Here is a 26905-nt window from a genome sequence, read left to right as displayed (position 1 = left end):
AACTAAAAAATGATTTGGAGAATTATGCGAATCAAGCAGATCGCTTGAAACCGAAATTTTCAGCGGCGGGATTTTTTGATATTAATTATGGATTGACCATGCCGATTTTTGGTTCGGTGTTTACTTATATCATCGTATTAATGCAGTTTCATAATTTATAAGTTAATCCAACAAAAACAACCACACCTCACAACACAACTCATTAAAACATTAATGTGTAATTATAATTCTGTTATGATGATATTATGATAGTCATCTGTTCTAATATTTTGTGAAATGTTCATCCATCGTGTCTCACCAGTGTTCAGAATAATGTCAACAACAAAACATAAAATATGAACACCGAATCTCTAACCGTGATCGAATGCTTTGCACAAGCTATAGGTATACTACCAACATTACACAAAAATAGCCGACGTGTATTCGACTGGATTAAAGGAATCATATTCATAACTTTATTTATAATTTTAACAATTTTTGAATTCTATGAAAAATTCTTCGTGTTTAACGACTCTGTGCATCCAACTATAATCTGGACGAATTCACTATCAGATTGGACAATTACAGGCATAAATATCCTTGGAATATTACTGATTAACTTACTAAATGGAAATAAAATCAAAAAATTTGTTGAAACACTGCGAAAACTTGAGATATTCATCGTGGATAGACGAAATATCACAAAAGAAAGAAATAAACTCGTTGGGAAATTTTTACTGTTTAACCTAGCAGCGTTTTCGTTCATTTTAATCGGTATAGGTGTCATAACCTCAACTCTAGGCTTTGATATGTATAAGTATTTTATCTTAAAAGATTTACAATACTACAACTGCATGTTGACTGCGTATTTGATGACAGAATATGTTGCAATGATTGGGAAACGAATGAAAGATTTGAATAATCACTTAAAAATGTCTATGAATAAGAATAAAGATGAATTATTCACCATGGAAACGAATCAATTGGCAATGAGCAGAAGTAAAATTGATATTAATACAATATCGAAAGCTTTCACCACAATCAGTGAATTAATCAACACATATAATGAAATATTTGGATATTTATACATTATTTATAGTTGTAATATAGTAACGAATATTTTATCACCTTTAAACATGGCGTTGTTGCACGCACGCGGTATAACACTACATGAGGAGATGTCTTTTGGACCGGAAATAGTTGTATTCTTTCTGGTTTGGTTATTATTTCCAATTGTAAGTTAATTTTATATAAAAATTTTTTTTTTTTAAACATAATTTTAATTTTTTAGTTTAGTGGATTCAGACTGTTTGCAACATGTGGAAGTGTTGAATTCGAAACTGGGAAAGTACCACAGATATGCTACACGTTAATAAAACATCTTAAACATGACGAGTTTAAACTCCGAGATGAATTAGAGCGTTATGCGAATCAAGCTGATCGATTAAAATCAAAATTCTCAGCATCCGGTTATTTCGACGTAAATTACGGTTTAATTTTACCTATTTTAGGATCTGCAGTTACTTATACTATAGTTCTAATGCAGTTCCATACATTAACTGAAAATTAGTTGATAATAATTGTGTTTTATTCTATTTTCAAAGCACAAACAAAAACACTTGTTTTATAGCCCACACAACTGTTACCGATAACATTATCCACTTACTGTCATACTCGATGTAAATAATTTATTATTATTTTGATGAATTGTGAAAACCTATTAAATTTTTATGAGTCGTGTATCCCAAGTTTCATGAATGTAATTAGTTAAAATGATGTCCATCGTTATTCGTTTTGAGGACGCTTAAAAAAAATAGAGTTCCACGAAAGAAATAATTACCAACTAATAAAATATGTTGTTGTCTTGTGAAATGTGAAAAAACTATTTTAAACTCTCATGAAAAAGGAAAAAAAGAAAAAACTGCTAATGTAGGTCAAGAAATAATTTAGGATGGAATGTTTGCGAGTGAATGCGTGAGCATGCTTCGTCACAGGTCGCAACCAACGTAATCAACATAATTGGCAATAATTTACATAAGTTATCAACCATAATATGTCCATATTTACCTTTCACCGTTCACCGTTGATATCCACATCCACCTAATATCAAACAAGTCAAAAACGTTAGCTGATTATTTTTTCGTACGTGTTATCTAGTTGATTTTAATATGAAAAGTGGAAAACTAAAGAACACAATAACTTGGCGATAGTCTCGATAAAGAGCCTGCTGATGTAGTTTACTTGTACAATCGATAACAATCACACGCACTCAACGGCCAGCACGCAGAGTGGCCCAGCTCGCGGTAGTGACCAGTTCGAATTAAAATGTCTTCTCGTGTAACCAGTAAACCATCCAGATCCACATTGATCAAAACTCAACAAGATCTTTGTTATTATAAATTACTTCATGTGCTGGGTAAATGTTTCGCGACACTACCAAACTTCCGACTGGAACGTATCGATGTCTACTCTTCAAATATTTGTTACGCCACCGTGGTGCTGTTGATATTATGTGGAATATCGATGTTTGGTATTTTTGGTAAATTTCAACATATGCGAAACTTCCTCGCACCGAGTGTGTTTCTCACCGAGATTGCTTCCGATGTAGTCATAGTAACAACGAATATTGTGACCATTATCAGGATCAACATGTGTAAAGGCCGCATTGTCTGTCGGATGTTAGCAACGTTAATGAGGATCGATTCGGAATTGCGACAGATCGATGAGAGTCAAGTTCAATATCCGTCGAAACAATTCGTGGGTGAATTAAGTTTTATTTTGATCTTTTTCTTGATATTTTTGATATATAATATTTATATTTGGATGGTGACTGTGGGTTGGACGATATTTCGCTTTTTTGCGATGCGGGACGTGCAGAACTTTCAAGTACTAGTGACGGCCATCTTGTTGAGTAGCTACGCGACCGCCATCTGTAACCGCGTGCATATAATGAACGAGATTTTAATCAAAACCAATCCGAATGTGCATTTGAGTCCGCAGTTGTTTTTTAGAAGCTCTGCAGCGTCTAGAATGTGTTCGAATAAGCAGATATGTAACTCTGTAAAAAAGCTTAGAATGGTTTTTGTGCATTTGATGCAAGCTATTGATGACTACAACAATGTTTTCGGATGGGTGCATTTCATCCTCTACGTTAATATTGTAATAACGCTATTGAACCCGATTAATTTGATGTTGGTTTATGGTGTTGGGGATAAAGAATTTCCAGGTGGACATTTTGATATTCGATTGGTTATACTCTGTATTATATGGGCTGCGTTACCAGGCGTAAGTCTAACCTAACCTATATTAACCTAAACTAACTTCAATTAATAATTAATTCTTTTATTCATAGTTGATTGCGACGTGGATTTTCTCAGCGTGTGATCATTGCATAGCAGAAATAAAGAAGATTCCGAATATCTGCCACTGTTTAGTGCAAGAATTTGATGAGGATAATGAGACAGCTTGTCAATTAGAAAAACTAGCACAGCAGGTAGCGAATAGTTGCCCGGAATATACAGCAGCTGGATTTTTTACTGTTAACTACAATATTTACTTTTCTTTGATTGGGTCCATAACAACTTACTTTATAGTTTTGATACAATTCAGATAATTCACGACTTGAATAATGAATATGTATATATTTTTGATATTGATGTTTGTTTTGCGTTGTATAAACTATGGTTGGTGTTAATAGACGATAATTTGCATATTAAATTGAAGAGGTTTAAAAGACATCAATTTCTTTCATGTGTGTGTGATACCTACTCATAATGGGCATGTTGAGTGTAAGAGAAAATTACTAAAATTATGTATTTGATAAAATTTGAGTTATAGAATAAGAAAGTTTCATTTTTCTACTTATCTACTTCCACGTTTAAAGCGTCAGTTTTTCATGGTTTTGAGACACAAAACCTGGTACTTTAGTCACAGGCAACCACGGGCTTTTGTTACGAGGTGGAGCTTGCGTCTGCGCATAAAACGTCAATGTCGTCAAGTGTTTTGGCGCAAATTTAAAAACTCCAAATAAAAATGTAATTTTTTATCAACTAAAAAAATTTAATCAAAAATATTTTCTATCTTGTTACTAATATATATTTTCTAGTATTATATTAATGCAAATTGTGAATAATTAAAATACGAATTATGGAAATTATGCAAAGTGATATTCATCGATTTGGTGACGGTCATCACCATGTAATATTCAAAATAAATATTCAAATATTTACGTGATTACTCCATATCATCCATCCTCTAATACAAAAACCGCCAACAAAATTCTACCTTTAGTCTCATTCCCAATCATCAACTTCAACATGGTGGTCAAGGCGGACGAATTTTTGTGCTTTACGCTTTCCGTAAACACATTCTGGTCTGAATCGTACTTCAATAAAATTTTGCATTATACTGTAACGTTGACGTTTATCCTCATATCCACCGGAAATATCATCTATATACTAAACTCTAAATGTAAAAAAGATATAAAATATGAGGTTTCTTCTAAAACTCTTAGTTAATTTTTTAAGATGATGGAAAACCATTTGCGGATATTGTGTTGAATTTATCCTGGTTTACCTCAGTTGCATTCGCAATGTTAATAGCACACACTATGAGAACATCCGCTGCCATTGGCTGGCAAACGTTCAAATCTGTCGAAACAGATCCACGCTTTCTGTTTCCCGATGGTAAACTAGCAAATCTCATCTTCATTAATAATTTGATTCTAAAAGGTTTAACTGGTATCGCTTGTGGGATAATAGTTGTTATTTCATTGATATTTGAATTTCAAAACTGCAACAAAACTGATAAGAAAACCGATTATTGTGGAATAGCTCATCCTATAGTACGTAATAATTTATTTAAAATTATATTTGGCCTTTAATTCAAATGATTTATTTATTTTTGTTGTTTTTTTTCAATATTTTAGTATACTTTCGTTGACTTAAGTCAACGTCCTTATCGTGAAATCTACAATTTCTTCTTTTTCGCAATGGTGGCTTATTTCATGATCGCCGGAGCACTATCTCTCAGTTTCCTCCATTTGTTTACAATATTTTCTAGGTATTCCTTCGAAATGTTTGAATCAATCTTAGAAGACGCAAAAGATACCAAGGATAAAACCAAACGAATGACTAAACTTATAAAAGCCTATGATTTGCAACAATTTATAACCAAGTTAAAATAGAATTAACTATTTTTTTTATAAAAGACAAATAATTATTTATCTTTAGCATTTGGACTGAAACGACGGTTTTATACAAGTGGCCATTACTCGTTCAATATTTTACAACTGGAATTATTCTTGGATTAGTGCTTATAACACAGTTAATTGTAATGGCTAAGACTAATTCTTGACTTATTTATCTTAAATAAAATTATTATAGAAATTTGATATCATCTTGATTGGGCATGGACTTTGTTATGCTTCCGCAACGTGTCTACTTGGGTTTGTTGCAGAAGAACTTAAAATTATTGCAAGTTACACTCAATTACAATTTAAAACTTTTCACAAATTAATTTTTAATTAAAAAAAAATTATTTTAGAGTTGTGAATTTCGAGATAGCGTATTTTACGCTTGTCCTTGGGATGGTGATGTCAAAGCAGTCAAATTTCTAATGTTTATGAACTTAAATTTACACGATTTGTTTCAACTACCACTTGGAGAGTATTATGCAGTATACTCTAACGAATTAGCTCATCTGGTACCATAACCACCAATATAAACAATCATATTCCCTATAAAACTAAAATTATATACATTTTTTTTTAGATCTTCAAAATGGCTTACTCAATCGTTACAATGTACATGAACTTGAATGCATAAATAATTGCTAATATAATAGTAGCACATCAGTAGTCGTTTAGAATTTCAGATGGCAAGCAAATCAATAGCTACGATATAATGTGTTTATTTATTATTTTTTGACAAGATGATTGTTCAATACCTCTGATTATACCAAAATAGACATGCCATCAATAAAACCGCTCACTAAATAACGTCCTATTTTTTACTATCAATATCCATGAACCGTAAACCTTCAGCACAAAATAATAAAAACTTATATGACAGTTACACATAACTGCAAAAAGATAATAAACATGGCGTTGGACAAGAAGGGTGCGTCTATTAGTTCGACAGCTACTCAGGACATAAAACTCAACACCATAGCATTAACGCGACTATTAAAAATTAACAACAGTGCTACGAATAATTAATACTGTGTGTTTACCTACTTTTTCTATAATTACATCAATAGATTATTATTTATAAAACCAATAATTATTTTTTAATTTAAAAAATTCTTCAAAAACTGTTTAAAAATAAAAAATGAATAATTATTCAATTAAATTAATTACTATGTGTTTTAAACACTCATTATAAACTTAAATACCAACTGTAATTCTAAAAACCATAATCAATTTAATTTCTCAACTGGAATTACGACAATGGAGCTCGACGCGCATGCAATCACGCATTTAATTAAGAATACTAACATAGGAAGCACGTCAAAGTTGCTTCCTTCAAAAGAATTTAATCAATTACAACGCATTTCCCTCGTGATGTGTTTTAACAAAGTTTTACATGTGTAGCTAATTAATAAATTATAACAATGTTATCTAAAATCTAAAATTTCAACAAATAATTAACGTGATCAATCATTAATCACTTGCAACACAACAAGGAATAAATATACAGTGTAAACTTTTAAAAATTCATTATTTGATTGGATTTGACCCGTAAAATGTCTAATCACAATACTAGGAAGAGATCAACTCCTCAGGATTTGTACTATTATCGTCCTTTGCATATCTGGGCAAAATGCGCTGGCATTCTACCGAATTTCAATCTAAATCATTTACATACCAGTTCAAGACTACCCTATTGGAATGGTATATTAATGGCAGTGGTTTTTAGTTCTATCTACGCATATACAACTTATGGTAAAATTTCATATATGTTATATGCGTTTCCTCCGAGTATATTTATCACTGACGTAGGAGGTGACATAGCTCTTTACATGGCTAATATAACATCAATAATACGCATTAGTTTAATAAAAACAAGATCCATTCGAAAATTCTTGGAACACATGAAAAAAATCGATGTTGAATTGCGTTCCATCAATGAAAATATAAAATACCCACGCAGGGTGTTCATAATTGAATTTATCAGCACTAATATTATCTTTGTGGTGTATTATATTTATGATGCGTACATTTGGGTGGAGTCTCTCACGTGGAATACTTATAAATGGTATTTTGTTAGAGATGTGCAGTGTTTTCATGTGATTATACTCTCATTGGTTATGAGGAATTATTCATTAGCAATTAGAAATCGTGTGAAGATTTTAAATGGATTATTACTACAAATGAAACCACCTTATGAGGATGGTAATAGAAGTAGTGATATTACTACAGGTTTGATTCATGTGATGAATTCGTTGAAACACACAGATAAGAGAGATATTATCAAGAAACAGCATTGGCAAGTGAAGAAATTGAGAAGAATCTATGCAAGAATCTGTGTTTCGATTGGAATATACAATGATATATTCGGATGGATTTATTTGGTGCTGTATATTGCGATTGTGGTTTACTTGTTGACTTCGTCTAATATTGCGTTGGTTTATGGTATTGGTAGTCGAAAAATTGGCCAAGCTGATTTTGGATTTACGCTGTTGATTCTTTGTGTTTTATGGTCAGCATTACCATTAGTAAGTAATCAATAGTTACAAGTCTAATGTAGTTTAAAATATTTGATATTATTTCAGATTGTGGGCTTTTTTATATTTTCCTCTGCGGATAAAGTCTTCTTTGAAATCAAACGTACTCCAATAATTTGCTACTCTGTTATGGATAGTTGGTTGCATTTAGATGAAGATCAAGTTTTAATAAATGAATTAGAGAAATTCGCACAGCAAGTATCAAATTCACATCCGGTAATCACAGCGGCAGGTTTCTTCGCCGTGGACTACGCTATATTCTTCGCGCTTATTGGTTCATTAAGTTCTTATCTGATTGTATTGATTCAATTTATGTAGAATAGCGAATAATGTATTAGAAATATAAACTTGTATCACACATAAGCAAATAATTATACGTATTCAATTGATTTACAACCTTAATTTGATATAATCCATCGCATATTAACCCAAATATTGAGTGTTATATGTAATGTTAATTAAATAAATTAGAAGAATATAAAGTGCTCTAAATTGACGTTTAATATGATTAAAAATATCTCTAACTTGTAATAATTACACCTAACATAAAGAATTCAATGAGTGACTTCTCAAACTTTAACTTGAACAGTCGTAATTTATAAAAGAGAAAAAATGGTAAAAGAATTTCTTGAAACAACCGATGATAAAAAGAAATCTATTCAAGATTTATACTATTATCGTCCTTTGCACATTTGGGCAAAATGCGCTGGGATTTTACCGAATTTCGATCTGAATCACCTCCAACAAACGTCAAATCGCCCATTTTGGAACAGTATACTAATGGCAGTGTTCTTCACACTAGTCTACATCATCAGTAGCTACGGAAAAATAACCTATATGCGTTACGCGTTCCCACCTAGTATTTTTATGACTGATGTCGGAGGTGATGCAGCTCTATTCATGACTAATATCACTTCTATCATACGCATTGGACTAATCAAAGCTAAACAGATAAGAAAATTTCTTGATCAAATGAAAAAGATCGACGCTGAACTGCGCAGCATCAGCGAAAATATTCGCTACCCACGAAAAGTTTTTCTCATGGAGTTTACCTGTACTAACGTTCTCTTTGTGATTTATTACATCTACGATGCTTATATTTGGATTGATTCTGTAACTATCTACACTTACAAGTGGTTCGTCCTGAGAGATATGCAATGTTTCCATGTGATTATATTATCTCTCGTGGTAAGAAACTATTCTTTGGCGATTAGAAACCGTGTAAGAATATTAAACGAGCTTTTGATAAAAATGAGGCCGCCGCATGAAGATCAGGCAACCAACAATGCTCATACTATGAATCCCGGTATAATTCACGTTATGAATTCGATGAATACGAGTGATACACATAAAAAGAGTAATCATCAAGATAGAGTTAAGAAAGAGCATTGGCAGGTGCAGAGAATGAGACGAATCTATGCAAGAATATGTGTCGCCATGGGCATTTACAATGATATCTTCGGCTGGATCTATTTGGTGTTGTATGTTGTCATTGTTGCATACCTATTGACTTCTTGTAATGTTGCATTGGTGTATGGTATCGGCAATAAGAAGATTGGTAAAGCTGATTTTGGTTTTGCATTGTTGATTTTGTGTGTGTTATGGTCAGCGTTACCACTGGTGAGTAGAAGAAATAAAATCTGGAAACAGAAACATTGATTTTTGACATGTTGCAGATCGTTGGCTTCTTCGTGTTTTCATCTGCCGATAAAGTCTTCTTTGAAATTAAGCGGACGCCGATTATTTGTTATTCTATTATAGATGGATGGTTGCCTTTTGATGAAGATCATGTTCTTGTTCCTGAATTAGAGAAATTTGCACAACAAGTTACTAATTCACATCCGGAAATCACAGCTGCAGGTTTCTTCGCAGTGGACTACGCCATATTTTTCGCACTAATTGGATCTTTGAGTTCTTATTTGATTGTTTTGATTCAATTTATGTAGATGAACACGATTTCACAAATTCTAAAAACAAAATTAGCGGACACAATAGTGGATCAGCAAATATAATTAATAACTAGATCAAAAATAAAGTAATCAAGTTTAAAGTGATAGAAGGTTAGAATTAATAACAACACTTAATAAATAATGATGTAGATCCATGAGATATCATCGGATTTGTTGATTTGAAGCCGAAAACATTTCATTAAAACTCAATTTATATTATCTTCTGTTAAAACCCGTCAGCCTAAAAACGTGAATTATTTAATTTGCTTTTTATTCGTTTGCTGTTTAGATTGTTGCAAAAACAATGCGGTTAGCTATTTTTTGTATTTTGTTTATGTTTATCAAGCACACAATGCCTGGAAATTTAGTTTTACCACTCAGCGACTCAAAAGTAAATAAATTTTTAACTGTTTTATCTCTAAAATGCCAATTTTTTAATTTTGTCATATAGGCATTTGTTTTTCAACGATTTATGGCTCCGTGTTATAAGAGAAAACTGCAAACACGTTATGAAAATCTGAAATTCTACACGACTGGTGCACAAAATGGGAAATTTACCTTCGACTATGATTTTGTTGTTGATAATAATATGAAAACCAATCTGGTAATCATTTGAATCATAATATTAAGTGTTTTTAATTAATTTATGAGTTGCAGCTACTTTTTAAATTCAGAAGATGCCCGAATGCTGAAAGTTTAGATGCGTGTACAGCGTTTCCAACCATTAAGGCGACGAATTTTTGTGGTTTGATGACTTCGGAGAAAGATGTTTGGTCCCCGATGATGATGTGTGCTACGCCAAGGATTAGCTGTCCCTATAAAAAGGTTCAAATGGAAGAAACATACTATAATTTTTACACAAAAAACATTTTAGGGCATCTATCGTGGCAGAAATTGCAGCGTTGATATGGAAGCCTTCAAATTCTTTCCTCTTGGAGCTTCTTACTGGCATTTGGAGGCGGAAATATTAGACGATAAGAAGGAATCCGTCTTTTGTTTGCGTTTTGCTGGATATATTTCCAGAGTATAAGGACATGCTGCTATTAATAATGCTAAATTAATCAGAAAATGTTTAGTAACATGATAAATGTAAAGATGGCTACAAAAATACTGTAGTATAATAGAGAGGGCATTGAATTCAAGTTTCACATACCATGAACTTGAAATTACTTACCGCTAAATCGGTCTAACAATGAATATCTCTTAATCAATATAAGTATACTGATATCTAGATATTCGGTAACTCTATATCTAATATTAATAAGCTTCTATTTATTCTACCATGCTTTGGCTGAAGCAAACTACGGAGCACTACTGCTTAATCACATAAAACTGATTCGTCAAACAAATTAATTTGACAAAAGCTTATTTCAGATAAAGAGACGCTTTAATCAAATAGAAGACAGTAATTAATGTCCACTAACCTTTTAATTTACTTGATAATTTACTTGAATGCACTTCTCTGAACGGCACTGAACATCTTTCTATACGTGCTTTCACTACAATGGCGAAAAAGATAAATTTCTGCGGTTAGTTCGTTAATTTAGCGGGAATTATTTTCTTCTTTTCGGTGAAGGTGCTGCCATCTGCTGGCCAATTATACAAATAGCCCAAGAACATAAAACTGACATAAACAGCCGTTGAAAAACGTTTGGTTACAAATTCCTCTGCGGTTTTGCTACACAGTTTTTATAAGATTTACACTACTTTATTATTAAATAATTATATACGTTCATTATTAAATAATGGATTCGTTTTATGACCAACCGAGACGCGCACCAATACCCAGAGGATTGTCATCAACCACAGACAGAGTATGTGTATTATAATTTTATATTCAACTTCAAAAAGAAAAAAGTGTTTAACTTGAGCTAATTTTATTATTAATTTGTTAATAACAATTCAGATACCTTCTGTACCAAGTGCAGTTCCTGATGTTTCAATGCTGGTACAAAACAAAGGAAACATTCCACAGAAAAAGTCAGAAATGTCATACAATGCTTGGAAATATCAACTACGAGGTGGTGCAACCAATAAAGAAAATACAGAACCATCAAAAGAGAGTTTATTTCGCAAACAAGTGCGATTTGAAGCGCCACAAACCACAAATGTAGGTCAACATGTGCCTAATTTTAATGTCCTGCCAGTAAGACCCAGTCTAGTTAATAAACAATTCAATCAAGAAGTGAAACTGCAGAAAACAGTTCAGAATCAACCAGAAACTGAGAGATTTGGCATGCCCAGAAGTGGTGTAGAGAACAAAATACTCCAAGCTAAACCATTCGAGAAGATATACATGGCAAATGTGCCAAATAGAAATTTAGATTTGAGTGTTATCGAACCACCAAAGCACTGGCAAACTTTACAAAGAAGTAATTCAGCACCAGAAAGATTTCACAATGTTTTGACACAAACCAATGCAGAATCAACTACTTTAGAGTTAAATAAACCACAAACACAACAAGTTGTACCAGTTGTTGAGAAGTCTGATGATGAACCAACTGTTAAAGATTTATTAAAGATAATCCAACAACAAAATGAACAATTAATGTGTTTGCAACAACAGGTAACTACTTTGTTAAGGGAAAGAAGTCAACAGCCGCAAATTGAAGCAAACAATGACAACTGGCAACAACCAGTATTTAAAAACAAAATATTAGATAATGTTCTACAAGGACAAACACATCCTGCATCTCCAAGAGGTAATAAATTTGCAATTGATGTAATGACCAGCTTTGAAGTGTCTATTAGAGCACCAAATGTAAATCGGTTCAACGCGAAAAGATTTCCTGCGAGTAACGAAGCGAAAATAACGGAAATCTTAGACGAGAGCAGTAAAAACTGCAAAACTGATTTGTCTCTGAAACTGGATGAACCTTTGATTGTACATGAAAGGTGTCCAAGTCCAGAGAATAGCATACACGTTGATATGAAAGATTTTAGTTCAGAGTAAGTAATTTTTGATTAAAAATTTGCATAAAACTAAAAATAAATGTATTATAGTGAGGAAGAAGAACAACAACAGGGTGTAGTTGATAATTCAATGATTGGGTGGACAATTTACAATAATGTAATGGACCAGGTTAACTTTATGTTGAAGAAATCAGCGCAGAATCAGCCAAACACACAAAATCAACAATATACAGGCGTGATTATGAAACAAGTGAAAGATGCCACACTTAAACACCTTCAGAGTGTTGGTGTTGACTTGAATAATGTTGATGATGATATTACAATGTAAGTTTAATTGATATCTCAAAGGTAAAGACATTAATTTCTACATTTTTTAAATTTAGTTCAACTGATGCTGCATATACGCCAACACAAGTTAGTTTTGCCGTAAAACAACTCCTCATGAAATATTTACCTGATGATCAACTAGCTAAAGTCGCTGCAAAATCAAAACCCAAGATAATAAACAATAATCCGAAGAATTTAATCAAAAGACGTCCGGATTTCTCAATGGCGACTGTGCAATACATGGAAAAGTATAATCTATTGAATCAAGAGCATAAAACTCAAGAAAATGGAAAATTTACAAGAAATCCAAGACCTGTGCCTTCACCAAGTGATAAAATGCTAGATATAACTGCACTTAAACAACAACCGAAACTTTTATAGCACGTTTTTAACTAAAATATTTATTTACTACGTAAAACAACGCTGGTTGGTAACATAATTAATATTTTTTACTATTTTACTTGAGATATTTAAATATAATTATGTGATTTTATCAGTTTAAGCATCATTTCATCATTCACACACATCCTTACTGTGTTTTAAATAATTTATCTACTTATATACACACTGTCTTCAAATTTTCATTGTGAGCTACTTTGTTCTTCTATATATTAAAAGACTCACCACACCCACATGTACCTTTAATATTTGGATTATTAAAAACAAATTCAGAGCTGAGTTTACTCCTCACATAATCCATTTCAGTGCCTAGTAAAGTTAACTGTGCCTTCTTATCAATTATCACACGAATTCCATCTTGTACTACTTCCTCATCCAGTTTATCTTGAAATATTAAATTATTTCAGTTATTTAGAGTATAATTTGATGTAATATACCTTTGGTTATAGCATAATCCAATGTGTATGATAATCCATTACAGCCTCTTTGTCGCACACCAATTTTTAGCCCAATCTACATAATAGTTCATTAAATAAAAAATATTTTTTACAGAAGTAAATTACTCACAGCATCATTACGTCCCTGTAGGATTTCTTTTACTCGGTTAACAGCCGATTGTGTCTAAAATATAAGGTTATTAATGTCTAAAGTATAATTTGTTGAAGAATTATGTTACCAGTACTAAAGCGGCTCTTGTCGGTAATAATTTGCGGTGTTTCACAGCGCGCACTGTGGCTGTCGCTAACGATTTAGTTGCCATTGCCGAAAATTGTTAATTTTGTGTAGATTTTCTGTTGAACGATCTGTTATGACATTTTATCATGAACAGAATCTTATAAGAGTCGCAAACAGCTGATTATTATCGTAGTTTCTCACTGAGTTGATTAGAGGTCAAGTTATACGTTTAACAAAAAACATGTAGATGGCGCTGGCTGTATTGAAATGAAAATAAAATCTATATTTATTTATGCTTCACAAGTCAATTAAGCTTCAAAGTTATTTGATCCGTAGTTTATGGAATAAACTAAATTATTCAACAATCAGAAATGCAAATATTCTCTGCGTAATTATCAAAATACATGTAATTTACTATTTTCTATAATGTTTAAGGTTAGCTTATTAGGTTATGTTATCAATATAACAACCTACATTCATCTTATTAAATATTCTCGGCTGTGTATAATTTGAAGGCGATTTTGTTTGAAACAAAGATACATCACACAAAAGCCACAATTATTTGTAAATAACTTTGTCACGACGCTTGTGTAGTCTATTGCCATCTATAATAAAGCCAGTGGAGGTTGAAAACGGTTGCAGCCGGCTTTCCACATTATGCATAATTAAGCGTTCGGATGCGTGTAATGAGCGTGTGATTAGAATTCGTAAACATACGAATGGCGAACTGGGACGATCGCTTTTGATGACCCAGTCTCTGGAAGGCTGTACGATACACACAATGACACAAACATGTCGTATTTAAATAGATAACAGACACTGTTGGAACATTGTGCAAAAATAGTTTCATTTAATTGTCATCACGTTTTATTCCTGAGGTTTGAAAGTCGCTTTCTTGCCTTTGTTTAAGTATATCAGTGAATAATGCCGCAATATTCGTAGAAAAAGAAAATTCCAATTGTGTAATGATTTGTTTAGCGTTTAACGCGCTTATGTTTACATTCGTGACCAATCCACTTGAATTTGTAATTAAATTGGTGTTTTTAATTACAATACGCGTCATGAAATATATTTAACTTGATTTAGTACAATATTTATTACCTATTGATTCATTATCTACTTACGTATTGCATACGTATTAAAATTTTAAGGGGATACAGTTGTTTAAGTTTTGCTTGCGCATATTCGTGTGTATTTGGTTGCCTATACTTACTATCTCCACCTATGCGTGTTAGAGGTTAATTTAAGAAGAAAACATTTAAAAAATCTTTTTTAAAAAGTTGTTTTGATGTAAACAGCTACTTAACCCCTTAAAATACATGTCTTTGACAAGAAAGAAAGAAAATTACGCATGCAATCGCCGTAAAAGTGCCCGTCTCGCGGCCAATCGTCAATGATGACAATGATGACAATGACAACAAAACTCGGCGTGCGCGAGTAGTGCCGCGATTCGATTTTATTCTTGCTCCGTGCGTTGTTTGCGTCGTGTCGGTCGTGTTTATGGAAAACGTGATTCATTCGGCGGCGCGCGGCCGGCCGCGGTGATGACGTTGAATTCAAATTGATCGTCAATATATTCCTGACGATATTATATATTGAAACCAACACGCATACGCCGAACGCGCGCGTCAAAAAAGAGAATCGAATCGAATCGCCGACGTCGCGCGTATTGTGTATCAGTATCAGAGTACCACCCAAACCAGATTACGCCCGGCGACCAGCAAACCGCATCGACGAATTCATCGAAAATTTCACAGATAAACTTTTGAACTGCGATTTGCGCTAATATCAAAACACAAAACATCCAACTTTTCGATTCGAAGAATAGTGTAAAGTGCGAATGTTCTACATGTTCCACATGACGCGTGCGTTTGTTGATTAGCACCGAAATAAATTACAAATAAAATCTTGAAACAAAATAAAAAACTTTCGACGCGCGCGCGACGCGACTTGTTGGTGTCGTTGATAGCGATCCTCGGACGGGACAACGCGGCACACATTCGCAAGCCGGCGTAATCACCGCATTGTGTTGTGTATTGGATCGGTTAAATCGTGTTAAATCGATATTTCCAAGACGTCGCCGGACAACGCGCCAAAGCAACGCAAGCAACGTACCAAAATGGTGAGTAATCCGTTAATTATGTCCTGCATTAAGTCAACAACGTTAACATTCAACAGTTTCAAAACTTACAAATCAAACAAGTGAAAAGAAAAGAAAAACTAGTTTTTATGCATACAGCGCTTTCTTTTAAGGTAATTTTTGGTAAAATCAGTAGGGTTAGGAAAATAATTATTTCAGAATTGATTTTTTATAAAAATCAAAAATTATTCGAAAAAATTAAAAATATTTGCATTTTAAAGCTATAATTTAATATTTAATTGTTTCCTAAAAATTATTCTTTTTTATCACAGTTTAATTTAAAATAATTAATAAAAAAAGCAAAAATTATGATAAAAAACATGTTTTCTATTCGTTTTTTACGAATAACTTAAAAACTATTAAAGCTACATAAATAAATTTTACACCACTAAATTCTACATTAAATTCTCTAAAATTCACCACAAATTTTATCACAAAAAAACCAATAATACACAATTTTTTTTTAATTTTTAGATCGCTACTTTAAAACCAGCGCTCCTGGTGTTAATCAGTTTCCTATCACTGATATCAGCCCTAAATGACTGCTCCCTCTCACTGAAGAATCACATCCTAACATGCGAAGACGTTGACTTTGCCGCCGCCTCGGATTCGGAAGGCCTCAACCCGATCGAAGCTCAATTAAGCAACGAAACCGTCGTGCTCATACTAAAAAACAGCAAAACCCTCGACCTCAAACCGGAATATCACACCGAACTATTCCAAGTCCTAAACAGTTATCAAGTAACATCTGTAAAATCACTCAAAATCGCACCCGAAACCTTTATAAACCTCACAACATTGGAATACGTGAAAATCTGCGATAACGACTATCATAAAATCCTCGCAAACACATTCTTCGGTCTCGAGAAACTCCGCACGCTGAATTTAAACAACAATTCGATTCACGAGGTGGAAGCTGGCGCATTTAATTCGCTCACATCATTGGAAACACTCGAATTGACTCATAATGATTTTAAAATACTGCGATCGCGTCTATTCGCCTCCCTGGTCAGTCTGAAATCGTTGTTTTTGTACCACAACAACATCGAAGTGTTAGAAGATGGCTGCCTTGAAGGTCTAGAGAATCTCGGCGTGCTGGATTTAACCTACAACAGGATAGCGAATATCAACGCGGAGATGTTCAATGGCCTAGCGTCCTTGTCGCAGCTGTACTTGTCCTACAATCGCATCGGACGCATCGAAGGTGATTTCACATTGGAACGCCTGGAGTTCTTGTACCTGCAGAATAACAAGTTGACGACGGTCAGCGAGAGCATGTTCAGCTCGCTGGCAACATTGAGGGACGTTGACATCTCGCGGAATCGCATCGATGAACTGTCTCCGCTCGCGTTCTACAATTGCAGCAGGCTGATGAATCTCAACTATAAGGAGAATAATCTCAAGCAGCGCGTGGAGTTTGAGTTCGCTGCGAATGGCACCAGTCCGCTGATTACGGCGTGAGGAATCAAGTTGTGAATTTCGAAGAATTAATTATTGTTAAGTATAGAGATAAGTTGTGCTAAACAGACAGAGACGTTGGTTGTATTTGTATATAATGATAAATAAATGTTATTTATTCTACGAATGCGTTTATTTTTATTGGATTAGGCGGAATTTTATCATGAAGTTTCTTATTACGAAAGTTAGTGATGGTTAATAATTGGTTTGTTTAAATCACTAAAACTGTTTGCAACTTGCAACGCGGCTCAATGGTCTAGGGGTATGATTCTCGCTTTGGGTGCGAGAGGTCCCGGGTTCAAATCCCGGTTGAGCCCAACTTTTGTTTTTTTATTTTACCCAATATTGTCAGTTTTTGACAGTATATAATGTAATATCACTTTTTTTACTTTTATCTTTATCAAATAGTCCTAAACTATCCGGAAACCTAGCGTAAAAACGTGAATTTTTATATTGGCGAAGTTGTTTCTACACTATTTAAAATATTGAACTGTAGATGGCGCACCATGTACCGTATTTTAGTTAAAATGATAAAAATATTGTTTCCAACTAATTCACACCGATCTATTCATGTTTTTTATTAGAGGATGTGATGATTTCATTGGTAAACTATATTTTCCTTCTTTCTAAACTTAAAAATTAAATTCCAGCTGGATATTATTCACTGCAACCACAAAAACACAAAAAAAAACTGATAGTTCTTTATATAACATTAAAATAGCAGCACTTGTGGAATTTAAAAATCCAAGCGTACATAACTCTTTCAGACGAAATTAAAAAATCGTTACCACCATACAGAATAACAGAGTATCTGTGTTAAACACATTCACTCGCCTGTTGAAAGAAAACTGTGCATGCTTGACACCCACAGGCGGCGTGTTTGTGTCGGTATGGTGTGGTAATCCTCGAGCGCAGCCAAAATCACGAAATAATTGAAATTTTTGCGCGAGAAACTTAATTTAGCGACGCGCCATGCACCAACGCCGGCATGGTGTGAGTGTTGTGCACTCATTCCTCCGCCTCGCCACACATAGCACACCCTTAAAACTCCGCCGACGGCGTGCGGTTTTTATATTTCTGCCTCGCCCCGCAAACATATTCGCACGCACGCATGCGAGGCAAACTTTAATAACGTCGTTTTTCACCGCACGACGTACGGTGTACGTAACTAGCGTACAGCTCACGCAAACAAATATGAGCTTTGTTTCAAGGGGATAATGCTTGGAAATTTTTAGATATACACAGCAGAAATGAAAATTGAAACCGTATTAACACGTATATGCAACCAAACAGACAAAAAATGCATTCGCGAATTTTTAAATTAATTATATCTGTGGATGCACGGTGAAAAAATAAAAAAGTTGATTTTTCGTTTAATTAATTTTGTATTACATTCCAGTCAATTGCATATATATTTTATAGTCAAATAAATTTTATTTCAATGCAATAAATATAAATAAATTAATATATTTTATGTTTTTGGAAAAATATTTTATAGAACAATGCAAATGTTAATTAAAACTCTGTGACGATGATGATGATCATTAAAACTCAATAATAATTGGTTGGGTTTAACTTTTCTTTTGATCAAAAAAATTAAATAGGAAATATATAGAAATAAATATGTTTTTCATTATTGTCCATAGTCAATTAAATTATTTAAATTTAATTATTATTAAATTTAAATTATTTTTACCGTAAAAATTGAAGGATTAATTATTTTAATAATACCATATATTTGTGAATGTTTTTTATGCATTTTATTCAAAAACTACTGAATAAAACCGCTTATGCTGTACCGGAGGCAACTGCGCAGGCGCAAGCTCCGCCCCGTAGATAATACCCGTATATAACGGATATTACACACGGCTTGGCCTTCCATACATAAAATACCACATTGACTAAAAACCGTGGAAAAACTGACGCTTTAGAGGTGTAAGTAAAAAAAAACTAATATTTTGAAAATTCAATCAATAGTAAACGTTTTTAAATTGTCACTAGCATCGCATCAAAAAACACTCATAAAAAACATTTCATAAAAGTTATTTTATTATAATATAAAATTCACGGGGCCAGCTGGTATGATATATTTTTATGATTTGACATATTTTATACATATTTATTGACTTATCTACGCGCCTACCCTGAATACCCTTTAGTTGTGACCTTCCACTCGCCTTCCAACATCCATAACTCAGCCATCCCCGCCCGAAAGAGTAAATAACGCAAAAACGTAGGAATGTTTGGCATTGATGGCGAAATACGAGTTTTCGTTAAATATTCACTTCATCCCTCTAAGTTAGGCATAAATTCGACGCACAAAATTAGGCTCGAACCACCCGCCCAATGGCCGCCGATAAAGATAAAACGCGTATTTTATGCGTGCGCCCTCGTCGACATGCAGCTTTTAGCGGATTCCGTCGTGCTGCTGGCCGGTAAAGAGAAAAAAATTACGCAGCTGCCAAGAATGCCTAACTGGCTAGGACAAGCCGTATAGCCTAATCGATTTTACGATTTGATGATATATTCGAACGCAAGCGCTGTACGCGTAGTTTAATTTGTTTGAAATGCAAAAATTACCTAATGGCTGGAAATGCTCGACGTGTTGACTTAAGTTGTGTGTAGTTTATACACAGACTAGATTATTTAGCATCATGCCTAAAATAGCAAATTTGCGTTTAATTACGATGCGACCGTAACAAATAGCCGACCGCACGCTGCTTGTTATGCATGTTCAGTTGGTTGCCTGCCACCAGTTTGCGTGTCCTTGGAGACTGTCCTTCGAGATTTGCGCCGCGCTCGTAATTTCCACGCTTCTCTGCTCTCTCTCTCTCTCGGCAATAATTCAATTCGAGTATAAAACCCAATCAACCGCCGAATGCTTTCAGGCTACTTAAAGTAAATATTTTCCATTTAAATATTAAACATTCCGAAAATGAAAAAAAATAAGTATGTTTGGTTGTCTAGTTAAGCTTGAATATATAGCCACGCAGGATGAATTTTGTTTAATGTAAAGTTATGTGAAAAGGTCAATATTAAGTTTATTATGGCTGGGGGTGCGTGAACGGGCGAGTTTACGGGCGAATGGGCCATTAGGATTGATTTATTCATGCCCATGGTCGATATACGTTTTCATTAAACGGCAGGACGGGTCGGTGCAAGTCATCAACGCTCTTCACGGTTATTGGCGCAAGCTGGGGAGGTGCTCCAAGTGCTGAATATTGAATGAAACAATACTTTACACACAATACTCCGATACTTGTTCCAAAATTCTCAATTTTTTGCACTCTACGCTTGTACCGCAACTCAAACATTGATTATTTAACATGCAAAACTTCTTTATGCATAAGACGAGACAAATTCCACTCTGATACCATGATATCAGTATGTTCATGCTGATGAACGTCATCATATGATATAGACAGGTTTGCCAATATCGCCTGCCTTCGCCTTCTGTTTGCTACTTTACACCGCTATGCTGGCGGTTGGGTTGATGATATGATCAAGGTAACCGTGCGCGCAAGTTGAACATCTTATTATATCGAAGAGTGAAGACGTGAACAGTATCGCTATCGGCATGCAGCGCGCAGATGAACCGGATACTGCAACTTAGTGCACATGATTCAATAGCGATTTTCAGTTTTAGGAATGCAGCTATGTCTATATTAGCACGGTTAATTAAGGTATCATATGCATGAACACTTGCGGTATTATCGACAACGTCACTGTCGTATGTTGTAATTAACAGCGATGACAAGTGCAAATTGGGCGCAAGGTGCGGTTAATGCTTAGATTATTGTATTCGAGTGAAATAATAATTGAAATTAATAATATTTTTGGTGTTAATTGACATTTTTAACTTAAAAATTAGAAATTTAAGTTTATATTAATTTAATCAATAAATTTTTCAGGATTTTTATGTTTAATAAAAGAAATATGTCAATATTTTGTTTGAATTTAAAATAAAAAACATTTTTTACGAGTATATGTAATCCATTGTTGATAGTTTAAATAATATTTTATTTATATTTATACGTGATTTTATAAACTACAACAATTTTTGTGTTGAGTTTAACATATTTCACGTCGAGGGCATATCTGAAACTTTTAATTATTAAAAATAAATAAAATGTTTTTTAAAATATGTTGAAGGGTCAAAAAATATTTTTTTTACTTTTTCTTTCAAAACTCCAGTTTTTCTACGATTTTTAAACACAAAAAGTGATATTTTAATACGGATGGTCACGGGCTAAAATCACGGAGTCATGGCTTTAACTTGGGGTGGTTAAACGTTGTTTAGAAAAACCCTTTTTTTAGTTATTTTTATGATATTACATACCAAAAATCCAAAAATCTATTGATTTTACCAAAAATAATAATTTGTAATATTAGCAGTGATCAAATGTGAAAGTTAGAATAACACATCTCAATTCAGTCACGTTTTTGCGGCATTAAGAGCGCGAATTCGTGTTGACATTAGCCGAATGTTCGAATATTATGAAGTCGTTTGTTTTTCGGCGCTCGTCGTGCAAACAAGCGTCCAACATTGCCAGGCGCCGCCCCTCATTTCGCGAGATATTAAACATTAAACGATAATTGCACACGACGCCGCCGGCGGCGGCAGCGGCAGCAAAAAAACAGACAATTAGATTAATATTCGAAATTTATATGAAACGTCTACCTCCATAGAATAGCTCCCTATCAAAATAAATTACAGTTAGACTCGTAATTAGAACCTAATCCTAATGAATATTAACAATAATAACAATACAGAATAAATCCTTAATTAGCATGCTTGGCTATTGTCATAATTATTTAAGTGTAAAGCATTTATTATGAATTATGAATTATTCGCGACAAAACCGAGCCAAGCGACGAAATATCACGATCACAGACGATGTTAATTAACATAACTTAATTAAACTGTTAAGTAATGTGTTATAATTATAATTAAAGCGCATGTGAGGCAAATTCGTGCCAATGCTTAGGAGTACAAGTCACAAATTGCGGTTTTGTAATTCGTATTCACAAAATATACGCAAACGTAGGATGATACCTAAACCGGAAGTGCATGGCTGCCGCGCAACAGCGATAAAAGTGGTGGTAGAGTGAACTAAAAAACAAATGGAAATGGCGACCGTAAATGACTTACAACGCGCTTTAAATTACAATTTTCCCGGGGACGCTGCACGCTGCGTGTGTAATTTATTCACGCTGTCGCTTTTCCCAACCGAAAGTTACGTCTTAAGATCGTCTGTATCTTAAATTGAAATCGCTGCGAATTTAAGTGTCATCACGTCAGCGCACAGCAAACAATTTGTTATGAAACGCGTGAAAATTAATTAAAATTAATTTTTATTTAGGTCATAACAAAGGGAAACTCAATCAGAAAAATGGTGTAATTAAAAATAACACTTCATACAACGCACGTTTCGCTCATCTAATAATTTTCCGTTTTATATCATTCGCGTTTCATCTTCTATTTTTAATTTTCGTCCGGCGTCTTTGAAATTTCAAGCATCGTAGCAACGCTTAGTGAAAATCGCGTACGTGCGTGGAATTTCTGGCGCGCTCTGTGGCTGCGCGCAAACCTGAGACGCTCCAGGTTTATCACATTTTTGATTAACGATAATAACTTTACAAGCATCCGCGGAATCTTCTGCGTCAAGATTACCGCATCAATGCAACATCACAAAATTTTGCGTGCAATTTTCGGTATGCCATTTTAGAAATTTTCAAAACCTGCAACATCAGTCGATTGTATTTGGAGTGGTTTTATTTCATCTTAGGTATTATTTTTAATTGTTGACTTTTGTTCGCAATTGCGACGCGGTCGTCTCTCCTCTGCGTCCAGAAAATGTTGTTTTTATGATTGTACTTACTTTGGCTTTTCACTGCCGCTGCAGTCGCACCGCACTACTGCGGTTTGACGTGTTCCGTTTGGCGTTGTTATCCGCTTTGATGTTTTTGTTCGGAATACTCTTTGTTTCACACAGCGTGAAAAGTCTGTAGTATTCTCGTCGCTATTCACCTTGCTGAATTTGCTCCGGTTGTTTATGAAACGTCGAGAAATACCACGTCGAAGAAATTGCGTCCGGCTTTTAAAGTTTATGTATTATTTTCATGAACGAACCGTCGAACTCAAATAACAAGGATCACATCATCACACGTCGAAATGCTCCATGGGGAGAATAAAACTACTTTTACAAACACTGCATGCATTTCATATTTATATAAATTCTCACTAGCTGTGCGAGGTTTGTATTTATTGCATACGTGTAGTTTGGGTTGCATACTGTGATTAGAATAACCTTAAATTTTAATTTAATTTTGATGAATTGTTTGAATTGAAAAAATAAAGTAAAACAAAAATAATAGCCGGAAGAAGTTTAAATTCGTGTGCGAACTACGAATAGTGGTAAATAAAAGCAGCCTTCCAGCGGATTGAGCAGAATTATGATGGAAATAAAAATGGAACAAAAGAACGTGTGCACTGAAAGCGAAAAATATGAAAGCATAAAGAATGTCTTGCAGGACGAGCACAAAATGGAACTATATGGATATAAATGATATTTTTCATATCATAACAACTTTACTACCACATTATGAATAATTATTCTAGTTTCAATCAAATTAGAAATTTTCAATTGCATTATTTTATGTCTGTCTGTAGTTCTACACCATTTTACCACTTTACATGACTTTCCAGACACATTTCGAGCTTGGAAAGTGTTACGCAACTTCAAAACCTAAGTTTGATGGAATTTATATTCCATTGGTATCTCATAAGCATAAAAAAGTTGAAGTTAAAGCCTGACAGTGTGACAGAAAACACAAGTATTATATTAGATAAGCTTGCAAAAAAAACGTTCGAAAAAAAAACGTTAAAGGTGAAGATTAGAAATAGATGACAAAGTTGTACGTGAGCGAAACCAAGGCAAGATGAAGAAGAACACGCGATAAAAAATAGAATTTGACATTAATAATTCAATCCGCGTCGGTGCGCAGCAAACCGTGAGCGTAACACGATAGCGCTGGAGGATTCCAAGCGTGCATGCTCGGAAGTTTAACCGAAAAATCTTTTCCACGGATTAATTTCTTCCACCCCGCGCCCCAAAAATACTGGTAATCCACGGATTTCGTTGAGCCTCCCAAGTGCAGTGCTCTAAACGTTCGGCGGTGTTTTTTTTATTCGTTCGATATAATATTCAATAGTTACGCGCGTTTTTTTTCTTTTATACTCGTATGCGTGGGTCCTATAAATATTCGCGCAAATTTTCAGCGGCAGCAAATAAAAGCGTAATAAAACTTTGGTCGTTTGGTAGTTTCCGACGGCGGCTTTTATTTTTGTTATTCACGCTTGTAGTAGTAACTCTAGTTTATTCCAGTTTGCATTGCTCAGACTCCGACGTGTAGACGTCCAAGAGGACACATATTTTAAACCGAAACAATGCAGAAAGAAAAATGGGGAAAAATGCGTCTGCGTTGGTGAAATATTTATATTTCAATGTTAAATTTTTTTTTGAATCATAGTATATTAAGCAGTAAGTGGTTAAATGAGAGTTTTAGTCACGGGACTGATTAAGAGAAAGCGTTTAATCAATTGAGTGTTTAACAACGTTTAGCTACGTGTTTCTTACACAATTTTTTCTATTTCCACGTATATCAAATTCGCTCGTACACTATTTAGTCCACCCCGTGACAAAAACAAGTGACTAAAGTACTTTAGTCACGACCTTGGCCGTGAATATTTAAAATTCCACTTTTGTGTATCAAAACCGCTTTAAAAGTAAAAATAAAAAAGATATAATTATTTTATTAATTGCGCAATATTCAATCAATAACTAAATGAAATGAAAAGGAAATAGAGTTGGACAATAATGAAGAAATGTATTGAATGGCCACTCGTTCAAGTTATAAATGTAATTCATTAATTGCGCATCAAATTGATGAAGCGTTGAGCTGTCGTTAAATTATCGCCGTATTATCGCACTGTTCCAAACGTCCGGATCGATCCCGATACGTTTGTATCCAATGCCGGCAGGGTTTCCATCCCTCTCATTATATCCGGCGTGAGATGAATTCGTGATGTATTATATCCGATATCTTTAAAAGTATCGGTATAGCATAAAAAATAATTGAGTAATAATAAACCAATCAAAGTATTTCATAAAAATAATCTCAAAAAATTGGATTTTTCCTTTGAATTCTTAAAAATTAAATGAAAAAAATATACGGGATTAAATTCTTTTTGATATGGTATATTTTCCAATGTGGTGCGATTAATATTTTTAAAGATATTGATATTTTTGTAAAAAAAATCATATAAAAACTTTGTTCTTTAAATTGATTTTAAAAATATCATCCGATGTTTTAATAGTTATTCTGCCTTTGTTATTTATATGTAGTGTAACTAACACTTTGTTAACTTTGTTTTATATACTTGCATAGAGATGATGTTGCTAGTTTTTGGCAAGTTTTTGAAGCAGTGCAGTGTAAAATTTATGCCCGTAATTTTGCGGAAGACCCTGATTCATGATATAAAAGAAAGCTACATAATCACTTTGGCATATTCTATATATCATTCGAGCGATGCTGCTGGTCTTGGTAGGGATGGTTGTCTGCCGCCGCCACGCACTAACTCGGCCCTGGCGTGTATAAGCCATAAAATCTTGTAATGTAAGAGCAATTTTTCTTAAATATTACCTCCGGACGCCGACGACTCTGTCTGTCTGCGCGTGCGGGTAACATGCTCGGAATATTAAAATATTTCCACTACATTTGCTACGTTTAGAACTAAGATCAATTGCTTGCTAGATTTTTGTTTCTAAAATAACTTAAATATTGCCGCAAAAGATAATTTAATGCAGGTTAATGGAGGTCTCGGCCCTGGTGTTCCTGGTCCACTTGCTCCCCACTTAACGAACATATTCTGATACTCTACTACACTCTAAAACCGTTGAGGTGGACCAAATTTACCAAAATTGCTAAATTCAAAATCCCAACGGAGATTGTTACGTCCATGTATTCCCTGCAATCTACAGCAACCCCCATAGTAAGCTATATTACCACCACTAATATGTGTGCGCCTTGGAAAAGCAGATGAGTGTTAACTGGGAAAATAAAGTTTAGAGCATAAATTATGGACAGCGTGGATCATAACTATTAAAATTAAAGGTAAACTTTGCTCGGTAAACTAAAACAGCACGTGGGTGCGAAAGCTCGGCGAATTAAAATTTATTAGTGAGTGTAATTTAATTTCCTCAAAGGAGACTAAAGTTTACTGGTGCGTAAAAATACTATTAAATAAAAATCACATAAAAATATATACTACCCAAAA

The 26905-nt window shown here is 34.0% G+C and overlaps 8 protein-coding genes and 1 non-coding gene across 9 annotated transcripts in view; 7 read left to right on the top strand and 2 right to left on the bottom strand.

The window, feature by feature from the left end:
- The window catches only part of LOC135800303 (uncharacterized), a 71438-nt gene that overhangs the window by 32286 nt on the left and 12247 nt on the right, over positions 1–26905 (bottom strand). The window lies entirely within an intron of this gene.
- On the top strand, positions 789–1549 carry LOC135800761 (putative gustatory receptor 28b). The gene is made up of 2 exons (XM_065314079.1): positions 789–1214; positions 1271–1549. Exons 1-2 carry the CDS (start codon positions 789–791, stop codon positions 1547–1549), a joined length of 705 nt encoding a protein of 234 aa, XP_065170151.1.
- LOC135800299 (putative gustatory receptor 98c) lies at positions 2280–3752 on the top strand. The gene is made up of 2 exons (XM_065313495.1): positions 2280–3264; positions 3332–3752. Exons 1-2 carry the CDS (start codon positions 2305–2307, stop codon positions 3590–3592), a joined length of 1221 nt encoding a protein of 406 aa, XP_065169567.1. The 5' UTR covers positions 2280–2304; the 3' UTR covers positions 3593–3752.
- Positions 6389–8093, top strand: LOC135800959 (putative gustatory receptor 28b). Its single transcript, XM_065314316.1, has 2 exons — positions 6389–7695; positions 7753–8093. Exons 1-2 carry the CDS (start codon positions 6724–6726, stop codon positions 8020–8022), a joined length of 1242 nt encoding a protein of 413 aa, XP_065170388.1. The 5' UTR covers positions 6389–6723; the 3' UTR covers positions 8023–8093.
- On the top strand, positions 8650–9763 carry LOC135800302 (putative gustatory receptor 28a). Its single transcript, XM_065313499.1, has 2 exons — positions 8650–9324; positions 9381–9763. The coding sequence occupies exons 1-2, from the start codon at positions 8677–8679 to the stop codon at positions 9648–9650; spliced, it is 918 nt and encodes a 305-aa protein (XP_065169571.1). The 5' UTR covers positions 8650–8676; the 3' UTR covers positions 9651–9763.
- On the top strand, positions 9890–13389 carry LOC135800298 (uncharacterized). The gene is made up of 7 exons (XM_065313494.1): positions 9890–10044; positions 10105–10257; positions 10311–10478; positions 10528–11467; positions 11560–12602; positions 12657–12890; positions 12950–13389. Exons 4-7 carry the CDS (start codon positions 11399–11401, stop codon positions 13272–13274), a joined length of 1671 nt encoding a protein of 556 aa, XP_065169566.1. The 5' UTR covers positions 9890–10044; positions 10105–10257; positions 10311–10478; positions 10528–11398; the 3' UTR covers positions 13275–13389.
- MagR (Iron-sulfur cluster assembly 1 homolog MagR) lies at positions 13279–14203 on the bottom strand. The gene is made up of 4 exons (XM_065313502.1): positions 13969–14203; positions 13860–13913; positions 13730–13805; positions 13279–13676 (listed from the first exon to the last, which is right to left on the bottom strand). Exons 1-4 carry the CDS (start codon positions 14050–14052, stop codon positions 13498–13500), a joined length of 393 nt encoding a protein of 130 aa, XP_065169574.1. The 5' UTR covers positions 14053–14203; the 3' UTR covers positions 13279–13497.
- On the top strand, positions 15433–17688 carry LOC135800301 (leucine-rich repeats and immunoglobulin-like domains protein 2). Its single transcript, XM_065313498.1, has 2 exons — positions 15433–16089; positions 16582–17688. Exons 1-2 carry the CDS (start codon positions 16087–16089, stop codon positions 17566–17568), a joined length of 990 nt encoding a protein of 329 aa, XP_065169570.1. The 5' UTR covers positions 15433–16086; the 3' UTR covers positions 17569–17688.
- TRNAP-UGG (transfer RNA proline (anticodon UGG)) lies at positions 17811–17882 on the top strand. The gene has a single exon. It is a non-coding gene; the product is annotated as a tRNA-Pro (tRNA).

This window comes from Atheta coriaria, unplaced genomic scaffold (assembly GCF_025399875.1).
Source record: "Atheta coriaria isolate IRGN ID8LTWV9N9 unplaced genomic scaffold, Caltech_Dcor_3.1 hic_scaffold_10_pilon, whole genome shotgun sequence".
NCBI lineage: Eukaryota > Metazoa > Arthropoda > Insecta > Coleoptera > Staphylinidae > Dalotia > Dalotia coriaria.
This window is presented reverse-complemented; position numbering and strand designations above follow the sequence as displayed.